The following is a 22,118-nucleotide window of genomic DNA, read 5'->3' on the forward strand; positions in this document are numbered from 1 at the left end:
GGTGATGATCTGTTCATAGATAAACTTTGTTGTGCTGATTGTTGAGTTGTCTAGGAGAGCTCGTGCCTCGACCCACTTTGTTAAGTACTCCATCGCCGCCACGATGTACCTGCATCGACGCGCTCTACTTGGCTTCAGGGGTCCGATGAAATCCAGCCTCCATCGTTCGAATAGCTCCTGTGCGTGCGATGGGTTGAGCGGCATGAAATCCCTCTTAAGTGGCCTTCCAGCCCGTTGGCACGTATCACAACTAATCACCCATTCCCGAGCATCGTTATAGAGTGTCGGCCACCAAAGTCCTGCCAACAACACTTTCCTGATAGTTGTATCTAGCCCCATATGTCCACCCGTCGACCCTTCGTGTGCTTCCCTCAAGACGCCCTGAACCTCTTCTTCTACAACACAATGTCGTAGGACTTGGTCAGGTCCCATTTTATACAAGAGGCCATTGATTAATTGAAACATCCTGCTACGGAGCACCAACTTCCTTCTTTCTCCTGGTGGCATCACCTTTGGAAACTGTGACGTTGAAAGGTACTCCCCCACGCTGGTGTACCAAGCAGGCAAGATAGCAATTCGAAATAGATGAGCATCCGGAAGTCTTCGTTGACTCCCTCGGCTGTCTCGCTAGACCTGATCCTTGACAATTGATCAACGATCACATGGCTTTTCCCGGGTTGGACAATGATATTGAATGTAAACTCTTGTAGGAGGAGTAACCATCGGCTGATCCGTCCTTGGATGATCGGCTTGTTGACCAAGTACATCAACGCCTGGTGGTCCACATAAAATGTAAATGGCGTTGCCAAAAGATAGTGCTGAAATTTCTCGACCGAATACACCATCCCCAAGGCTTCTCTTTCCGTGGTGCTATAGTTCTTTTCGGCCTTTGACAACAACCGACTCGCAAAGTAAACTGGGTGGTCCAGTCCGTGGTCCCCAACTTGTGCCAGTGTGGCTCCGATTGCAAAGTTGGACGCGTCCACATGGACATGGAACTCCTTGTCCCAGTTCGGGTACGTAAGAATTGGCGCACCCACCAGCCGTGTCTTCAATTCTTGAACTGCTTCTTCTTGCGTCGTTCCCCACGCGTACGATTCTCCTCTTCGTGTCAGTTTGTCCAGTGGGTACGACACTCGAGCGAAGTTCTCGATGAATCTCCTATAGTATCTAATGTGTCCGAGAAAGGACTTCACTCCAGTGACGTCCGCCAGTGCCTCCATTTCCACGATCATCGGAACCTTGTCCGAGTCGGTTTTTCAGTCCAGCCTTGCATACGATGTGTCCCAATAACTTCCCTTGGGGGACCATGAATCTACACTTTTTGGGATTTAGTACCAGATGCGCCCTCCTGCATCTTTCCATGCATTCCCCGAGAGCTCTGTTGATTCCTCGTCTTCATATTATAAGGGCATTCCTTCGTCGAATGTCCAATTATTTGGTAAACATCACAGCAGGCCTTCTTTGGGCAAGAACCTTTCATGTGCCCGTTAGTTCTGCATTTAGTACACCATAAATCGCCTTCCTCGGTTTTGCTCGTGCTCCCCTTCATTGTTTTAAACTCTTTCATCATTCGCTCCATGTCTTTCTGGAGCGCCTGGACCTTCTTGATGGATTCCCTGCCGCTGCCGCTTTCTTCTGAGTCGTCTTCGTCGAACGAGGATTTGTCCTTCTTTTTAGATGTTTTATGTTCACTCTCCAGGTCCATCGCCCTGTTGTACGCATCCTTGTATGATGTGGGCGGTACAATCTTCATTTTTTTCCGAAGAGAAGGCCTAAATCCTTCCACAAACCATCTCTTCTTCAGCCCGTCTGCTGGCTGGCTATCCATCTTCCCCAACAACTCTTTCAGCCTCCGGCCATATGCACGGACCGTCTCCTTTTTGCCTTGTTTTGTACTGTAGATTTTGGCCACAATTTCATTATCGTCTCGTAGTAGCCGAAACTCTACTTGAAATTCTTTTTGTAAGTTAGCCCATCTAGTCACCTTTTGTTTATCTATGTCGGAGTACCAATTAATGGCTACTCCCCTCAGTGTGGCCAGAAATTGCAGCACCCACTCAGCTTGGTCCACCACCCCATTGGCGGACCAATTGGTCTCACATGTATGGCAATGCCGTACGGGGTCTTCCTTTCCGTCCCCCACGAACTTTGGCAATTTTTGTTTGTTTGCCATCACACTTCTTGGTTGCGCTATGCTTGTGCCTCCCGAACCCGACCCTCCAGAGGTTGGTCCTCCAGAAACTGGTGCATTGGTTCCTACTACATGACTCTGACTTTTAGGATTGGATGCCGCCGAGCGAAACAGATTGCTTCTCGTACCATGCCCCTGTGTCCCTCTGACACCTTCGGCCGCACCGATATCCCTGACCTCTTTGTTCTCGGTTTCGGTCCCCTTCTCCCTTCTTGTCTTGTTTCCCCTAAATGGTGTGTACGGATCGACCACACTCCCATCACCGATCTCCTCCAACATGAGGGACAAATCCCCCAACTGTTTCTTGGTGGTTTCGATTAGCACTGCATCTTGGCCCTCGCTAGAGCCATTGCTACCATTTCCGCCGCTTCCTTCTTCGGCAATCCCCTTGAATCTTCTTCTTCGTTCTACTTATTGTTCGAGAATTAATGCTCGTTGGGCGGCTTCAAAGTCCCCTACGTATTCCTTTTTGTTTTTGTCCTTATTTAGCAGATTAGGCATTAATTCTAAATTCTCCTTATGAAATAGAACAAGACATCATATTAAAAAGAACAGTTTTATTAATTCATCCCTTGTATATAATGTATGTCATTGACATACTCATTACAATGGGGGTGTTCTTGTTTTTTCCCCTTCGCCTGTACACAGTACACAGTTCAAGGATTATTTACCCCTCGCTCGGTTTCATCACGCTCCTCTTCTTGGAGCTCGTAAAACCCTTGTAGGATTTGTTGTCATCGGTTCTCCCGATAGGTGTCTTCCCTGTGGTTTTGAAGAGCCAAAAATGCCTGTGAAAGAAGGTTGGGCAAACGATTTACCGTCGGGCTTATACCAAGCACACTCCACACAACATCCTCTAGAACATCCTCGGTGGTGGCTTCTCTTCGTACGTGTTTTTCGATCGCCGCCTGGAGGAAGCAAGAGAAACCTTTCGTAAGTACTAGTTCTCCCTCGAACAATTCTTTAGGCTCTTCGTCAAGGTTATTGCTCGTCCCTTCGGGCAATGGTTGTCCCATTATCCACGTGCCATGTAGTATATTCCCATGCTCCAGATTAATTTAAGCAATGGTGCCAGATGTTTTCCCTACGGGTGTGTGTTTAGTGCATTGCAAATAACCAGAATATGACAATATACATAGATGCAGACAAATAGATGAATTCAATACTACATTCTCATTGATAACATGTGCCAGTACATCACATAACATCAAGCCTGTACTATCCTACCACAAACTAGAAACAAGGACGACTATATAGGTGTCAGCACGGTTACCCTGTGCCAACTGTCGGCAATCGTCAAATTAACCGCCAACCTTTAACACATACGTAATTACCCGACAACACTGTCTAACAACTATTAACCTTACAAATAAGAGATTGAGCCTTATATAGAGGTCACATTACATTTCAAAGGCTTAGATTGATTCAAGATCAACGACTGAGATTACATGATAAAACCTTGATTAGGGTTAGTTACAACTAACTTCATTCGACCAATGAAATAATTACATCTTGATGGACACATGTCCTTCCTTGAATGATGACCAATAAGAAATGAGGTTAGGTATGTTGAACAATCTCCAATGCAATGTCGTGTGTCCTTTGCTCCTCCTTTAGACAAATCGGATTCAATGAATTTGCACTCACTGATGTGGCATAATTTGATTGATTTGATGATGATTGGATGCAACCTCCGCTTGTTCCTTCTAAATCATCACAAAGTATTTGTGATTGAGCAATATCTCTTGATACTTGTAGAGGATGGGATTCGCTACCCTTGAAGTGAACTCTAAGGAACAAATCGATCTTCGCTCTACCTCACTTAAATTGATGCTAAAGGTGAGCCAAGGGATGTAAAATACAAAATTAAATAAATAAGTTATAGACAAGACTTCTGGACGACTCTATTAAGCCTCTATCTTTGGGACGAGCGCATGGAACTGGGACACTAGCACGACGCGCTACCGTCATGTACGGACAAAGTACAAAGACCGTACGAAAGGTACAAATGCAACTGTACGACTAAACAAATGATAATAAGTAAAATAAGCAATACAGAATGTGAAAAGCTAAAATAAGATAGGACAGGATGAAGGAAGTCGGTCCACGATTGAAGCCTCCCGCTAAATGTGTTTCTTTCCTCGATCAAGAACCTACACACAAGCGACGGAGGAAAATGTTGGCGGTTGTGTTTAGAGATATGCCTTGTGTTTAGAGATTTGCCTCAATTAGACCCCTATTTCAATGTTTCCACCTCCACGGACAACCCAAATAGATAGATAGATCAAATGATAAATAGATAGAATGATCAAATGATCAAATAGATAGGGAATGTGATAAATCCCAAGATGCTCAAAGACATAAGAGAGATGGAAAGATATTACTACCAAGGCTTGACAAAGCCAAGAAGATACAAAGAGTATTGTGAGAGCTTGAGAGTGTTGTAGCAAACTATAGACTGCTATAGCAAACGAGAGAGCAAGAGAAAGTTGTGAGAGCCAAGAAAACAAGAGAGATTGTTTGAAGAACCAAGAGAGCTTAAATGAAGAGAAAAGATAGATTTAAAAGAGAAAAGAGGGAAAAAAAAGGTTGGCGAGCCGTTTCCACTAAGGTAAGTGACAAGTGTCGAAATGCGCAAAACTGACATTTGAACATTAAGATGTCGTGGGACGAATGCATGGTGCGTGGACGTCCGCATGGCATGCTAGTGTCCAAATGAATCATGCTCAAAAACGACAAGTGACAAGAGAAACGCATGGCTAATGCAAAACAAAAGCTGAAGGATAACTGCTAAAAAGGGTGTCCTGAGAATCCTGAAAGGGAAAAAGCTGATGCAAGGGCTGAAATGAGCCTACTCGAATGCTAAGGGAATGGATAGTAAAGTGGATACAAAAGTGTAGGTGGAATTTCAAAGGGGTATTCATTTGGGGACATTTCCTTTTATTAACATAACTCTCCAATAATAACAAATCACACCTTTTCCATTTATGATAATCACAGCCTTTTAATGTTTGTTTATATTAGTTACAAGTCACTGCTGTATATTGAATCTATTAATCTTCAATATGTCATGGTTGCACCCTTCAATACCCTTAATTGCACCCTTCTAAGCAAAGCTCTATCTTTATTAAACATGATCGCTGCCTTTTTGTTTACTACTAACAAATGTTTTGTCTTTTTTATTATCTAACAAATCCCACTCTTGGCGCTGCTTTTTTCATCTTTAGTTTCTGTGTCTTATACTGATTTTCTCTTATCCATTTTTTGTCTTATATGACTTTTGTCATACATGACTTTGTTCTTATTACTTTTAATAATTCCTTCACTTTTAATTATTTCTTTTCCATCGCTGCTTTATTTATTCTGTCTTTGTCTTGGATCTGATTTTGTATATTAATAAGGAAGTCACCCAGATTGCTGTATTATCAACTAGATTGTAATCGCTACTTCTCATACACCATGATTGCTACCACATGTTAGTTGATAATAATCGCTGGCACATATGATTTATACTCAATCATAATCACTTGATATTATAATTATTGCTGCTGCAATATGGCATTTTTGTCTCATTGCCTAGAATTCTTATATGATATGTATATGTTATCAAACATATATGACATCAAGCCTTGCCTCACAAAAACCCATAAACCTTTATCATCAAACTTTGCATCAAGGCATCATGACATCAAGGACAAACTTCTAACAATCTCCATATTCTTCCTTTGATATTAATGATAGCAAACATTGTCTTTGTATCTTTGACATCAATGACAATATTTCCAACAGTCAGGAACTAACAAACATAAATACAAAACATAATTATTTATTACATAGCAAACTATAACATATTTACTTTATTTTGATCACATACTTGATACAAGATACATCCACACTCTTCCTTAGTTGGCATAAGATAAAACGGAGCATGCACTTGTTCTCCGTAAATCAAGGCACACACAACAAGAGAACTGAACTTGCATGTTGCGCTAACGCCCCCCCTTAAGTCTAACTAAGGAGACTAAATCTAATGAAAGGAAAGAGGAAAGAGGGAAAACCTAGTAGGAATAAAACCCCCCCTCAAAATTACAAGAGATGCAACTATATGAAGTGCAGAAGAATATCCTTTGAGATACAAGAAAAGTGTGAACAACTGTCGAATGATGACCGCTAGAGTGCTGAATGAAGAACCTCCACACAAGCCAAGATGATGATCAAGATCAAGAATCTGCATGAGTGCCCTCAATGACACTACTCGAACAATAATCAGATGGCAAACAAGATACATATTTACTTTATTTTGATCACATACTTGATACAAGATACATATACCAGTTATGTCAGAAAATAAATTTTAATTCATCACATGCATAATACAACTTGATGCCTCTTCAATGAGCAATAGTAGAAGGTTGATAAAAACATTGATGATTATGAAGAAATTCATGCAATATGGATCACGTTGGTGAAAAAATGCCCAAGATTTTTCAGGACATTCATGTTGTATAGATCGTGCTAGTAAGAAAACACTTGGGATTAAACTTTATTTATAACTAAGTAAATCAGTTTTTCCCAATGATTTTTGAATTTTACAACAAATTTAATAAAAATTTGAGCAATTATTCTAGCAATTGATTTCCCACGACTTAGATGTAGCTGAAAAAAGGGGATTTTTTGGATATATGCAGGTACAATCTCCGAGCCATATCCATGTCATAATATATTTGTATCCATAACAGTACTAGTTACAACAATACACGTGCTAGGGGGCAGCCTATCCTGCAACACTGCATATTTTTAAGGGCAATATTGAAGATGGGTTGTAAAAATAGAATAGCATACCCCTTGCAATAATGGGAGGCTAAACCCTGAGGAGTTCATACATAAGATTACAAATATGGAGATATCTTGACTATGAGTCAACGAAGGATCCTATGAAAGTGAAGTTTGCTTGCACCGGGCTAAAAGGTTATGCACCATTGTGGTAGGATAATGTATAAACAAAGCAACAAAGAAGAGGTACAGGGAAATCAAATCTTGGAATCAGATAGTAATAAAGTTGAAAGCTAGTTTCCTACCAGAAAGCTAGAAATAAATTCTACAAGCCAAGGCAAAAGTAGATGAATGTTAAAGGCTACAAGGAAGAATTCTACAAGGTCGATATTTAAGCTAACCATGTAGAGGATGATGAAGAAAAGATTTCAAGGGATGTTACTGGACTCCACACATCTATTGAAGATGAGTTTGGTATGATTGGAGTGAAATAAAACAAGCCTATGAATATGTCTTGAAGGCAAAAGAGAAGTTTCCAAGGAAGCAACAAAACAACTCAAGTGGAAAGGGATGGTCAAGCAGTGTTGAAGGATAGCATGCACATGAAGGAGAGTCAATCACTACAAGACAACAAGTTCAATCAAAACACAAGAGGAAAAGGTAGACGCTATTATTGTAGAGGAAGAGGAACAGAATTTATTGAAACTTGTTATGTATGTGGAAAAGCAAGTCATAGAGTGTTTGAATTCTCATAAGAATACTAGAACAATTGTAGAGGAAATAAGACCTCAACCCATGCAAAATTTTGTGGCTGCAAAGATGACATCAAATCTTGATAAGTGAAAAGTGTTATAGTAATTTTTTTGATTGGTTCATATAAGAATGAGATCGTGCATATGTCATGCCCATGGACGCTTGTCATGTCTTGTTGGGAAGGCCTTGGCAATTTAATGGGAAGATTGTACATAATGCTACGATGAATATCTACACTATTGTAAAGGATGGAAGGGAATTTACATTGAGTGCATTAGAGACAATGGGGACGAAATAAATCGAAGTCTTAAGGTATGTTTAATCTTAGGAAAATAGTTTCTAAGAGTTATGAAGAAGAAAACTTGTTTTGCATTCATTCCTAAGGCTACACAGGTTGGGACAGTGGGTAAAAAGGATGAAATTCCAGATGAAATGAATAATTTATTGTTGCAATATGCAGAAATTCTCTCACAAGGATTGTTGAATGGGTCAGACCCTTGAGAAGCGATAGCCACCATATGGATTTAATTCTTGGATCAAGCTTGTTCAACGAGGTATTGTATAGGATGATGCTCTAGAGAATGAGGAGGTGAAGAGACAAGTCAAAAAGTTTTTGGACAAGAGTTAAAAGAACAAAGATTTTGAGCCCATGTGTAGTATCAACTATACTATCAACCAAGAAGGATGGAAAATGACAAATGTACATAGATTCACAAGCCATTAACAAAATAACAATAAAATACAGATTTTCATTACCACAAATAGATCATTTAATGTATTGTTTGATTCGAACTAAGAACTTCATGAAGATAGATTTGAAAAGTGAACATCACAAAGTCCAAACTAAAGCAAGGGATGAGTGGAAAACCAAATTCAAGAAAAGGGATGGGTTCGTAAATGCACCAAAGACAATTCATGAGGCTGACTCATGAAGTATTGAAGCCATTTCTTGGTAAGTTTGTAGGTTTATTTGAAAGATAACTCGATATTCAAAAGAATACAGGAAGAACTCTTGACACATCTAAGGCTATTTTAGCACAGAACCAAATAATGGAGGAAGAACACTTGACACATCTAAGGTCTTTTTAGCACAGATCCAAAGAAGATAGAATGTCCATTAACCTAAAATAGAGCAACTTAATAAAGTAAGTGTGCTTGGGCAATGTAATTTAATTTTCAAGAAGGTTTATGAATGAATCTAGAAAAATTAAAGGCTATTATGGAATGCTTATTGCCAAGGAGCACAATTGAAAAAATAAGTTTCTATGGTTTGGTGAGTTCTTATAAAAAAATTAATTGCATTTGTGCACCTATCATGTAGACAATGAAGAGTGGTGTTGTGACCACATCACACATTGCCCCATCAAGATGGGGACCCCCCTTTTTTTGGGTTTTGCCTTCTCTAGGAATAGTCTCTCTATGCTCTCTTCTAGTGAATGGAGTGGAGTAGATCATCAAGTGTTGCAAGAATGAGTCGTAGATGAAGGACTTGTAGATTGAACAAATTGAGCAAAGTCAGGTAAAAGGACTAAGTCAAGAGTCTTTCTCAAGACCGTGTACCTTGCTCCCTCATTGGAGCGAAATTTGCCTAAATGCCTTGACCCGTACCTTGCTCAAGTCCCAGAGTGAAATTTTTTATGTCCTTGCTAAGGCCTTAGAGCGAAAATTTTACCAAGGGCATGTACCTTCCAACGGTCCCAGAGTGAATTTCCTCCATAGGTGTTCTTAAGGGTCGAGTTGATGATGCTTTCATGTGGAAAGATTGGAAAACTTAAGGCTTAAATCAATGAGGTAGAAGAAAGAGGAAGAAATTGAACTAGGGGTCAACTCAAAGTCTTATCATTTCATGTACCTTGCTAAGGTCCTAGAGCGAATGTCCTTCCAAAGGTCCTGGAGCGAATTTCAAGCAATGTTTGTCCAAAGGTCCTAGAGCGAATTCCAAGTCATGTCCTTGCTAAGGGTCCAGAGCAAATCCTTCTCCAAATGATGGACCTTGCAAAGGACAGAGAGCGATTTTTTTTTTCATGTGTACCTTGTCAAGACCATAGGACAAATTTTGATTTGGTGTTCCTTAGTAAGAGATTTTAGAGCAAATTTTGTCCAAAATCAAGTCATGTACCTGTTGATGTGTTTTTTATGCACATGTGAACACACAATAAAATACCAAGGCATCTTATCCTCTCTTGAACAAAGTTATTCGTATGCTGAAGATTTGCCTAAGGATCAATCGAAATAACTCCAAGGTTCTTATATGTAGGGTCTCTACGTGTGGATAAGCTCAATTTGGTCTGATGTGATTATGCTGGAATCACAAGCGGACTTACGTTTGTTTGCCTGAGCGTTTAATTAGTTGGAACTTGAGTCCTAACTACTCACCCGGATAATAAAGAAATAACCAAAAGGTGTAGGGTTTAGAGAATCTAATCTAAGACCTAGAATGCAAGAAGATAGATGAACGACCAAGTGGAATCCTACTAGGCTAGGTCTCACTATCAACTAGAACAATTTGACACCAACTCAATGCAATCTTCTAAGGGATGCTTCAAATATGTTCAAACCGTTACACCATCAGACACTGATCACCATTCAAAATAATGCATGAACAATAGACGCATAACAATTTGAGATTAAGCTCATTCAATGCCAGTTGACCACACAAGGCGCCCTTACAATCAGTAAGAGGCTAGTGGTATGGACTTGGCGGATTCCACGCGAGTGCATTCAATAACTTCATTCAATCTAATTATCTATCATCTAAAATGAAGATTCAACAAGAAACCATGCACATTGCAAAGAAACGACATATTTCACCTTATCTTCGATGAAAATGGAGTTTTTTTACAACCAAGGCAACACTTTCTTGCCTTCTCTTCCTACTCTATTCTAATTACTATCTAAGCTTCTATTCTTCTATCTTATTCACAACTAACCACTATTAACTATTGACTCCCTATTAACCTTTACAAATGAAGAGCCAGAGCCTTATATAGAGAGTTCCTTACATTTCAATGGCTCAGATTGATTTACAATGAATGGCTAGGATTACAAGATAGAAAACCCTAATTAGGGTTTGTTACAACAAACTCCTTAGCCAATGAGAAAATTACATTTCATAAGTGTGGACCAATAGATGTCAAGGGTAGGTGCCTCAAAGTTTGTGCCACCACTAGTGAGTCAAGTACATTGAATCTAGACATGCTGATGTGGACCTATCTGATTGGAGGAATAGTGACTGGGATGCCACCTTGTCCTACATTTGCTTAGTCAAGGAACATTGAGCAATATCTCTTGATACTCAAAGTGATGATGATGAGAAGAGGACATTGATTAACTCTTCTGAAACTATCTGCTTCTTCAACGCACCCTTGAATTGACCTTGGTTGATCCTCCTTCGTCCTTGATATACCTGATGAATGGTGTACCTTTCCTTGACTCTTTTGTGCTTGATGAGGGCTCTTCATGGTCAAGTCACTCCTCCTCTGGTAGCTCACCTCTCTTGAAGTGTTTATAAGATCTTTCTTCTTTGCCATCCTGTGATTTCTCCATGTGGTAGAATGAGGTCCTTGAGGATGGTCAGCTCCATTGCTTGCAATTTCTTGAACACTTGAAGTCCTTCAACTTGGAAGCACTTTGAGTCCTCTCTCACGCATTTGAAGTGTCCTTGATGATGATGAAACTTGAAGAGGTCGCCCTTGTCCTTGTTTGTTCTTCCTTCTAGCCCGATTTTGTTGATCTACAAAACAAACAAAAGATGATTAAGTATACATAACATATTCATTCTAACATAGCATTTCTTATCTTAAATCATCAACAAGAAGGCATTAGGATTAATTTCGCTCTGGACCCTCTCCAAGGATAGGACCTATAATGAAATTCACTCTGGACCCTCTCCAAGGACAAGACCTATAGTGAAATTCGCTTTGGACCCTTTGGAAGGGCCAGGAGCGAATTTCTTCCTTTAGGTTGAATTCTTCCTTCCTCTCACTTTAATTTGCATTGATTTTCAACTTTCGATCCCTCTCTCATGAAGACGTCACTTATTTGACCCCCAAAAAGGCCTAAAAGAAGGATTTCGCTTTGGACCTTGGGCAAGGTACAGGCCTCAAGAAAAATTCGCTCTGGACCCTTTGGAAGGGTCAGGAGCGAAATTTGCATTTTACTCAATCTTCCTTCATAGAACTTCATCTCTCACTCTTCCCTTATCAAGATCAAGTCACTTGCCTTCAAAAATGCCTAGGAATGGGTTGGTTCAAAGGTTTGAGCAAGGTACAAGGTATCTTGAAGAAATTCGCTCTGGACCCTTTGGAAGGGTCAAGAGTGAAATTGGCATTTAGTCTCAAATTCATCATTTCCTTTGCTTCAAATCACTTCTCGAGGCAACTATACATCAATCTTCTCTCAACCATGCCTTAGGAACCAAGATTTCAACCCCAAATAAGGAGCAAAATAGAGGTTTAGGAAATTTCGCTCTGGACCCTTTGGAAGGGTCAGGAGCGAAATTCTTACTTTGACGCCATTTATCTTCCATTCGTCATCACTTTGCCTTGAACTTAACTTTTCAAACCTCCTTCTTTCATGATTATGCAACTAGCCTCCATCCTAGCTTGAAACAAGGTGAAATAGGGAGTCCTAGGAATTTCGCTCTGGACCCTTTGGAAGGATCACGAGCGAAATTGATACTTATGCTCAAATTCCTAACTCTTTCAAGATCCAAGGGCATTCTTCTAGGTCCCAAATCACTTTAAGTCATTAATCTTTCCATAATCACATCATAGGAACAAAGAGTTCGACCCAAACAAGGAGCAAATAGGTGTTTTAAGAAAATTCGCTCCTATCCCTTTGGAAGGGTCAGGAGCGAATTTGGTGTTTTTTCCCAAATTCTCCATTTCTTCAAGTTCCAAGTGTATTTATCTTCTTCAAAGATGCCATGGGGGCAAGGTTTGTGATGCAAATTAGGACCAAGAAGGGAGATATAAGGAAATTCGCTCTGGACCCTTTGGAAGGGTCAAGAGCGAATTTGAGGAATTAGCCTTAGATATCACTCAAACATTCAAACTTCTTCCTCATTCACATTGTTCTCACCTTAGGACATGCTAACAAATCACCTTAAGGAAGTGCCAAGTCAAAATGTTGAATCAAAAGTGCATCTTAATAATTTCGCTTATGTACCTTTGGAAGGACGAGACCTAAAGAGGAATTTCGCTCTGGACCCTCTGGAAGGGTCAGGAGCGAAATTTGCTTCTTAGCTCAAATTTTCCAATTTTCCTCATCTCACTTGGTTGCAACTCACCTCTAAAGGCATGGATAGATCATTTTTCATTCACTCAAGGCATGGAATCAAGGATTTTAACCCTTGTTAGAAGCAGGAGAGATTTTTAGAGAAATTCGCTCTGGACCCTTTGGAAGGGTCAAGAGTGAAATTGATGTTTTAGGCTCAATTTCCTCATCTCACTTCATTCCAACTTGCTCACAAGGGATAGATAGGTCAATCCTCACTCAGTCAAAGCGTAGGAGTAAGCTTTGAGGTCTAAACTGGGAGCAAGAGAAGAGTCTAAGGAAATTCGCTCTAGACCCTTTGGAAGGGTCAGGAGCGAATTTTGCAATAATGCTCAAATTCTTGACCTTCTCTCCAAATTCTTGACCTTAGACCTCTTTTATCCTAAGTGTCTATAAAAGACGAATCAAGATATTCATTTTAACCATCAATTCAAACATTCTCTTCTTTTCAAGTGCGAATTTGAGAGCAAGCTGAGCAAACTTCTTCAGCAAGGAAGCGAATTTTATCTATTCATGAGCGAGTTTCACTAAAATATAAGTAAATTGTTCCAGCACAAAGGCGAACTTGGATATTAAAGGTGCAGACCTAAGAATCAAGACAAACAAATTCAAGCATTAAAGATACAGATCTGATGTTTTAGAAAGGCGAATTTACCTTAAAGCACCTGAATTAATCAAAGAGGGAGCGAATTGTACTCAGCTGGAGACATATCAATCAATAATTTAATCATTAAGACAGCCTAGATTTGCCTTTAGACATCAGAATTGCATTCCAAATAGTGAATATATTAATTAGTGTCAGTCCTTTGATTGAAAGGAAATCATCAAAATCAGAGGTAAGGACTGCATTTAAGTTCAAAAATCAGGTCTGATTAGAGGCAGAAAATCATAATTCATTCAAGTTAGGATGCATGTACAGAGTTAGATCAGTCTTATTAAGCATTTGATTAAAATCATTAGAGTGTAGGGCTGGTTTAAATCAGTATTTCATCTTCATTCTAAGGTTTTGCAAGCCTGAAGTCATTAATTTTCATGACCTTGTCAAGACCTTAACTTGAACATTTTTGATAGGTGAATGACGGCAGCGCCCAAGACAACTGGATCTACCTCCCGATAGGCTCTTATCAAAGAAGATTAGAAGAATGATGACTTGGAGACTAAAATCACATCCCGGTGGAGCAACATTGGAGATACAAACCTTGGGAACTTCAATGTGAAGAAGTTTCGTGAGGCACCATTTATTGGCAAACCATCACCTATAGCCAAGAAGATAATAGAAAGCGGCATCGTCAAGGCAGTCAGCTTCCCTCCTGCAGTTAGATGTCATGAACTAATGATTGAGTGTGCCAAGCACTATGATTCACACTCGAGGACAATTGTGGCCGAGGATGAAACCCTTCTTGCTTACAATAAATAGCTATAAGTGAAGCTTTCCACCTACCAGAACAAAGGGATATGATCTATAGAAGTTTGGAAGGAGCTAAATCAATTTATGAAGATGATCTTGCTGCATGCCTAGCAATCATCAATAGGGATTGGTTGCAAAAGAGTAGACTTCGCCCGAATAAGATACCTAATGGGCCACACCAAATTGACTGCCAAGAAGAATTTAGGGATTTGGTCACCATGCTTAGTGTTGGTTGAAAATTTTGTACACTTGGGAAAATATACAAAATTGTGGCTTCAACCACAATGTGTGAGTATAAAATCTCCTAATTAAGGGAAGGCTCCCCCTATCTATCTAATACTAAAACTAAAATAGGATGGAACAACAATCTTCCTTCTTTTTTCAAGAAAGCCAATATCCTTTTTTCTTCATAGAAAAGTGATAGCAATTTAACATAAAAAAGCAGTAACAACTTTTGAAATAAAATGAGAGAAAGGAAATGAAGTTTCCTGAAAGCTCAAAGACTTTTGTCACTTCCTTCAAGACAGGACGGCAATATCAAGCTCAAAGTCTTGAATATGTGAAGTCCTATCTACCTTTTTCTATACTAATAATAACAAGAACAAAATATAACAGCACAAAGTCTGAAATAACTTATTCCTTTCTACACAAAACAACAAGAACTAGTGTGAGCTCAAAGTCTCACAGCTATTTCCTATAACAAAAACTACTTCTAATCTCTCTCAAGAACAAGTGTAAGCACAAAGTCTTACAAATTCTCTCAATAGAACTTCTATTCTTACTAAAATTAATCTCCAATACTTGCAACACAGTCTGCAAATCAAATTTGATTTAACTCTTCAAGAAACACTTGCAAGAAAGATAATATTGAACACAAACTCAAGAATGTAGCACAAAGTCTCAACACTTGAGTAATCTTCTTCTATTCCTTTCAATTCTTCAATTTACACATAAAAACTCAAAGACTTTTTTGGTGCAAATTTAGCAGAGTTTTTGCTTAGATTACAATAGACCCCCTCAAGTATTTATAGGAGAGGAGTCTTGAGAAAAAGGTGTGAAGATCCCAACTAACTTGAGAAATTTTCTCAACCACCATGACTTATTCAACAACTAACTAAGACTTATTCAAGGTTACAAGACCTATTCTAAATTGACTTGTAATTAACCTACTTGTAATTACAAGAGTGCAAGTGATGACTTGCATTTTACAAAAATGCTTTTACAAGTAAACATGTCAAAAAGGAAATTACAATTCTGAAAATACGACTAAGTGCTGAAAAACACTTAAGTTGCAACATGTTTAGACATGAATCCTTCAAACTTCTGGATAACCATTCGTAGCTCAGCAAGATTCAACTCGTGGGTGTTCTTGGCAACAATCATGGTCTTCACAATGGTATCATGGCACTCAAGAAGCATAGGGTTGTTCTTCTCCAAAGTGGATTGGATTTCCTACAAGAAGATTTGATGTTTCATCAAAACTTGAATTGAGGCAGCTGAAAATTGTTCACTTCTCCACTCATCATGAATCTTCATCTATAGATCTGCGAGAACTTCTTCTTTTGGTAGCAACTCCCCATTCTGATCCATGATATTGCAAGAAGCCTTCTCACAGCGAGAAACAACACCTTGGAATACTTCAATTCGCAATCTCATAGCGTCGTCAATATCTTCAATGAGGGATTTGAGAACGAGGACTTTGTTCTCTAGGAGTTCTTCACATTCTAGATACATGACTCTGGAAGGAATAATGTCATGCTCCTGAAGAATACTCAATTGTTGTTGAGGCATCTTGCGCCAAATCATTAGGCTACCTTCAACCCTTTCCAGGTCTTGTTTGAAAGTCTTGGAGGCCTAGTTCAACTTTTCTCCAATGGTCTCCAGCTTAATCACCATTTGGAATATATCTTTCAGCACTTGCGCACACAGATCATGAAGTTGATCCACCCAAGAGTCTAACGCTTGTACCTTTTGAGCAGCTCTTTCAACTCCTTGGATTGGTTCCTGTGTATTTGTGAAAGTTGAAGGATTGCTACCTTCACTGGAGGACTTGGTAATCTTTTGGATTGCTGCAACAAGTTGCACATTTTCCTCTTCTAGCTTATCCTTCTTTGCTAAAAGTTCATCACACCGTTGCACTAATAAGGCTACAGAATGTTGAGCATCATGCTTGACCACTTCATGTGTTTGTTTGCCCAACTCCACTCTTGTGATCTTGTAATCAGCAGCTTACATCTCTTCCTATGGCTTGTCTACAATTGGCTCAACATTTTCAGCCACCTTCATCCTGTTACTATCAACTGTAACCCTTGAGATCGTCTTAGCCCTTTTGGCAACCTTGGGTTTTGATTGCTTGAGATGCTGGAAATCAAAGATGTTAGGAGAGATTTCTTGCTTCTTTCTTTTAGGCGTAAAGTCATTACTTCTCCTTGAGGAATGGCTAAAAGTGAGGGAAAAACAGTTTCTGTTTGAATAACTGTCGTCATTCTGGGAGAAGTTACTGTTTGAACATCAACTATAGACTGCTTATTAATCAAAGGCCCTGATGATTGCATCATGAACTCATCAAAACTAGAAACAAAAGTATCAATCCCTGACAAAGGGGCATATATAGGATTATCCTCAAAGATATTCATCAAATTCTCTTGAGGATGATCAAGAGACAACTCTTCTGCTGAAATCGGAATGACTCTTTGAGGAGATCCACCCACTGAAATAGGAACAATAAGAACAGTGGAAAAAGCATCCACATTCGCATCAAGAGAAGACATAGGTAATTCTCGAGGAATCTAAGGGAGAACTTCATGAGGTGATTCCAAAATGGGTGACTTAGAAGCATTATCTGATTGTAGTTCTTCCTTTGGATCTTCAGCATCAACTACATGAATATGAAGCTGAGGCTTTTCTTTCCCTCTAATTGTCACTACTTCAGGAGGAAGTACCATTGCTTTGCTAACCTTCAGCTTGATTCTTGTACTTGAAGATGATGCACCTTCCTTATTGTCTACTTTGCTTTCAGACTTGAGTTCAACAGGTCCTGTAGAATCATCTTCTTTTCCAACCTTGATCTTGATGAGTCTAACATCGTTACCCTTCAGCCAAGTATTGGTGTTAGCTAAGATAGGCTGAAATCTATCAAGAATAGAAGTACATTCCTTATGCGACCATTGAATTGACGGAAGTGGTGCTTCATCAACTCTCTTTTCAACATATTCAGGATCAATAATCTTTCCATCATCAATCATTCTTTCTGGAATGTTTCCCAAGTTTAGATGAACAATATACTCAAGACTGAGCCTACAATAATCCATCTTACGAACCTCCTTTTCTGTACGAAGATCAACCCAAATGTCTTCTATCTGATGCACATGTGTGAAAGACTTTTTGATCTTCTCGTTCATGCCTCGGTAATCAAAATCTACTCTTGGCTTGAACCTCTTGAGTTTTATTTCCTACATTTCGATCTCCATGGCCTTGGCTTTGGTGGATGTAATGAGGGAATAATGGCCAATTTTCAATGGGTTATTTGTAGAAATTCCCATTCCAACCTTATGCTTAACAAATTGATGTGCATGAACAACCATGATCTGTCTTCCCAACTCCATAAGAATGATCTTGTCAGTTGGATATCTAGGAAGCATATATAGCTGGTCGCTATAACATCCAACTCTCATGTAAGTGAAAGTTGGAAATTGAAGGAATAGGCAGCCATATTCATCCACCTTCTCCCAGGCAGCATCCGATACTCTTTTGTTTTTCAATGTCTTATCAAATAAGCACATGTAGTGGTCGTAGAAAGCATCTTGGACTCTCCTGTAATGCAACCTGCTAGATCTCAGAGGCAATTGGTCATAGTAATCCCACATTGGTATAAGTGAGTGATCACCCTTGGTAGAAAGACCGGGGAAATGTCTGAATGATGCTGCTATATACACCAAATATGAGTTCATGTAGAACGTCATAACGGAAGGGACTATTGCTAGTTGTTCACAAAGGGTATCACCGATGATTTCGCCCCAAGTGATGCGTTGAGACTGCCTTGTTAGCATGATGAACTTATACATCCATGGTTCAAAAACATTAGAATGTTCTAAACCCAACATCCTGCTGAGAAGAGTGATTGTGTCTCCAATTTACCACTTGAAATCACTATGGTACAACTTTGCCCACCTTGTAAAAGTAGCCCGTGGCTCACTAATCCATCTATTGATATGGCGCTTGCAATCTTTTTCTCTTGAAGCATAATACTTAGCTGCACTATCTTTGGAGATCTCTATGTAAACAGGTGCTGGTGGTATTCTGAAAACCTTCTCAATAGTATCCGCATCAAGCTGGATTATCACTTCTCCATCATCATTCCTAACAGTTCTTGTTTCTTTGTCAAAATGATTGGCACAAGCAAGAATGAACTTAGGATCTAGGGCAGCCACTGGAAAGGAAGAAGCATGGTGAATGTGGCTGTCCAACAAGCGCTGCATATTGCTATCCTTGGGATCCTCCGCCCGTTTAACAAACTCTGACATGTCAACGTGCCCTATTTCCGTATCTTTGATATAGAAAGATCTCTCTCAAACCCGAACTAAAACAAAAACAAAACATACATTTAGAATGATCAAACAAGGAACGAAAACAAAAAAGAAAGGAAATGAAAGCAAAACTGAAAATAAACCTTACCTTGTTTAATCAAGATGCCTTTCCAAGAGATGAAACAATCCTTGAATGGAAGAACCAATTCCTTAAATAGAGAATAAAATCACAAAACCGAAACCCTTGCTACATCCAAAGAGAAACAAAATTGCAGCAAAAACGGCTTTCAATATGGAGGAAGAATAGGTCAAAACCTCATGGAAAACCTACATAGGAAGAATAGGAACCAAAACGCCTAAGTTCAAACTCCAAATCATGGCATTCCAACTCCAAAACGTGGCATTCCAAAAAACGGTTAATGGAGGAGAAAACGCAGTCAAAGAACAATGTAATGGCAACCATACAAGTTGCAACGTGTTTCTAAAAGCATGAAATCCGCCTTGAATTCAAAACGCCCCCGCATCCCATAGATTCCTCCACCAAAATCGGTTAGAAGTTGTGGCAAAATCAAACTCTAACGGGAGAAGAGCAAGTCAGGTTATTGAGGAAAAGAAACAAGTTTAAAATGCCTTGTAATAGACATGTAATCGGGTTTTAGAAACCCTCTTACAAGTTTAAATTTGCTTCACTTTTCATCTCTTAGGCAAATCGGGTTTGTGAGAAAAAAGAACATGTCAAAATAACTTGTAATAGGGAAATAAAATCCCCTTTACAAGTTTTAATGACTTAACTAAAAAAAAGAACTTGCCATAGGGAAATAAAATTTCCTTTACAATTGACTAGAAAAACAATAAAACATGTAATAGGGAAATAAGATCCCTATTACAACTTAAAATCACTTAAGTAGGAACTTTTTAAAGAGATTACAAGTTCTTTTTTACTTATTATTTTAAATTTACTTGCAATATGTCAAAAAAGTTCCTACAATGACTTAAAAGACATAAAGCAACAAGGGGGAAATAAAAAGTAAGTTACAAGTTCAAAAATTACATAAAGTGCACTTGTAATTGACTTAAAATTTCCCTACAACACTAAAACAAGAGAAATAAAACTTGCAATCAAAAGAAAATTTCTCACTTGCAATCAGGAAGAAAAAACCCGAAATTGAAGAAAAAACATAGCAAACGAACACAGAATGCGATGAAATTTGAAACGTGGATCGAGGATGGACCGAGGATTAAGCCAGTCCAAGGGCGAAGCAGAATTTTACCTCGGGAAGCATGCCTTAGAGTTTTTTTTTTTCATTTTTTAACAAAAAATTTAAAGGGGTTGTCCATTTTTGTGAATACAAAAATACGGACAACACTTAGCCGAGTTATAGGTGCTCCTGAAGCCTTTTGTTTTGATAAATGGATGTTCTTCTTCATACAAATAATCATCCAAGGGAAAGGAATGATCAATTGGGCAAGAATCATTAATAATAGCCTAGATGTACAACTGAGAAGGTTAGTTGCCACCAAGTCATTCCACATGAGCTCATATGTCATATATTCTCTAGCAAGGAATTATGAATATGTGGGACTACCGCATAGAGGCAGAGTTGGAAGGAGGCCCAGAGAGATAATGGTTTGTGATTCCTATGAAATATTGCATCACCCACCTAAGCAGCACTATAGAACAATCAATGATACTTTCACAATGCACATCACTAGGATTCTACAAGGTGGAATCCATCAGAGATTGTCTCCGGAGGCACAAGCACTTGTCAAACAATATGGTGCATGGTTCATTCAATTTCCCAAATTCACATACATAAGGATCCAAGGATGTCCTTCTCCTCCTTATATGTTGCCACGTTATCCAACAGACAGGATAATACTACTTGAGGTAGCAAGACAATTGTTATCATGTACCAAGTCATTAAGGTACAAACATGGAGGTGTCATCACTAATTCCATTTCACTTGGAAATTCAATAGAAGTTTGTCCTTCCCTTCAAGTAGCTGAAAGTGTCGAGCAAGAGTTATCTCTCTATTCGTTTACACCATTTGCTTCTAGAGATAACTTTGATCCCTATGGTAATGTAGAAGAAATGGCTAGAAGAAGGCATAAACATGTGTTTCAAGTAGAAGACTTGTGGATGAATGCACAAGATGACTTAGAGATAAAGAAGAAGATGCACTACCGGCTGCCTCTTGATCTCATCAAAAAATGCAAAGTTTATAGAGTGGCCGATCAAGCACAAGATAGTGGTAGGTATATCCAATCTACCTACGAGATGGAAGATAAAAGAATAAAGATTAATTGGGATGAAAAGGAAGTCATGGAGAGGGAAATAGAGAAGAACAAAAGGTTAGAAAAGGAGATAAATGCATGGAGGAGTTATTTCCATCAGTTCAAGGAACCACTAAGGCAACATGACCCAACAATCACACCTCCACCAATGCTTTCTCATGAATCGGTAAACCATATGGAGAAGATAGCAAACTCAACACAACTTCTAGATGCATGAGTCAATAAATCTTTCACAATGGCTAATGAGTTTGTGAGAAATATGATGAAAATAGTTGGTAGAGCCATTCGTGTTCTTGAGATAGTTCATAACCTCATGATGACAATTGATGCCTTCACTCATACTAACGATGTCATCATCCCAGTATTGCAAGCAATAAGGAAGGCACCTATACAGATATGGACACAAGAAGGGGTAATTAGAAAGGAATCAACTCCTAATCTGTTACAGTAGTCGACTTTGCTTCAAATGAAGAAACTCCTTTTTGAAGACATTAGTAACAAATGTAATCAAGTTGAAGATACAGTCCATCCTATTCATGACAAGGTAATTGAGGTGATGTGCGTCATTCTTGAAAAAAGGGCAGAAATTGAAACAGATGTGGACATTCAAGAATTGGAGGACAGGATAAAAGTCATCTTTCAAGGAGAAGGTGGACTGATCACAAAAAAGTAGTTGGATCATACGCATGACACTATGTTCCTTATTGATAAGACAAAAAAACTTGAGAGTGGATGGGAGATAACACTTCTTGCAGCCTTTGATGAAGTAATCCACCTAGAGGAACGAATCAAGAATCTACCTAAGATTCCAATTTCAGGAGTCGAAAGTATGACGTTCAAATTCATTGAATATGCTAGAAAGGAACATGAGAAAGGGAACCAGACTCTAGAA

The 22,118-nt window shown here is 39.1% G+C and overlaps 1 protein-coding gene across 2 annotated transcripts in view; it reads right to left on the minus strand.

Moving 5' to 3' along the window:
• LOC131036649 (ATPase GET3B) overlaps nucleotides 1–22,118 on the minus strand; it is a 155,745-nt gene that overhangs the window by 17,116 nt on the left and 116,511 nt on the right. Inside the window, exon 11 of one of the 2 annotated variants that reach the window (XM_057968586.2) lies at nucleotides 6,162–6,445. The exons of the other annotated variant lie outside the window; for it this stretch is intronic. Within the exon in view, the coding sequence (XP_057824569.1) occupies nucleotides 6,437–6,445 (9 nt within the window). The 3' untranslated portion in view covers nucleotides 6,162–6,436. Of the gene's footprint in view, nucleotides 1–6,161; nucleotides 6,446–22,118 lie in introns of those variants that run through there. 2 annotated transcript variants of the gene reach the window in all.

Source organism: Cryptomeria japonica, chromosome 1 (assembly GCF_030272615.1).
Source record: "Cryptomeria japonica chromosome 1, Sugi_1.0, whole genome shotgun sequence".
Taxonomy (NCBI): domain Eukaryota; kingdom Viridiplantae; phylum Streptophyta; class Pinopsida; order Cupressales; family Cupressaceae; genus Cryptomeria; species Cryptomeria japonica.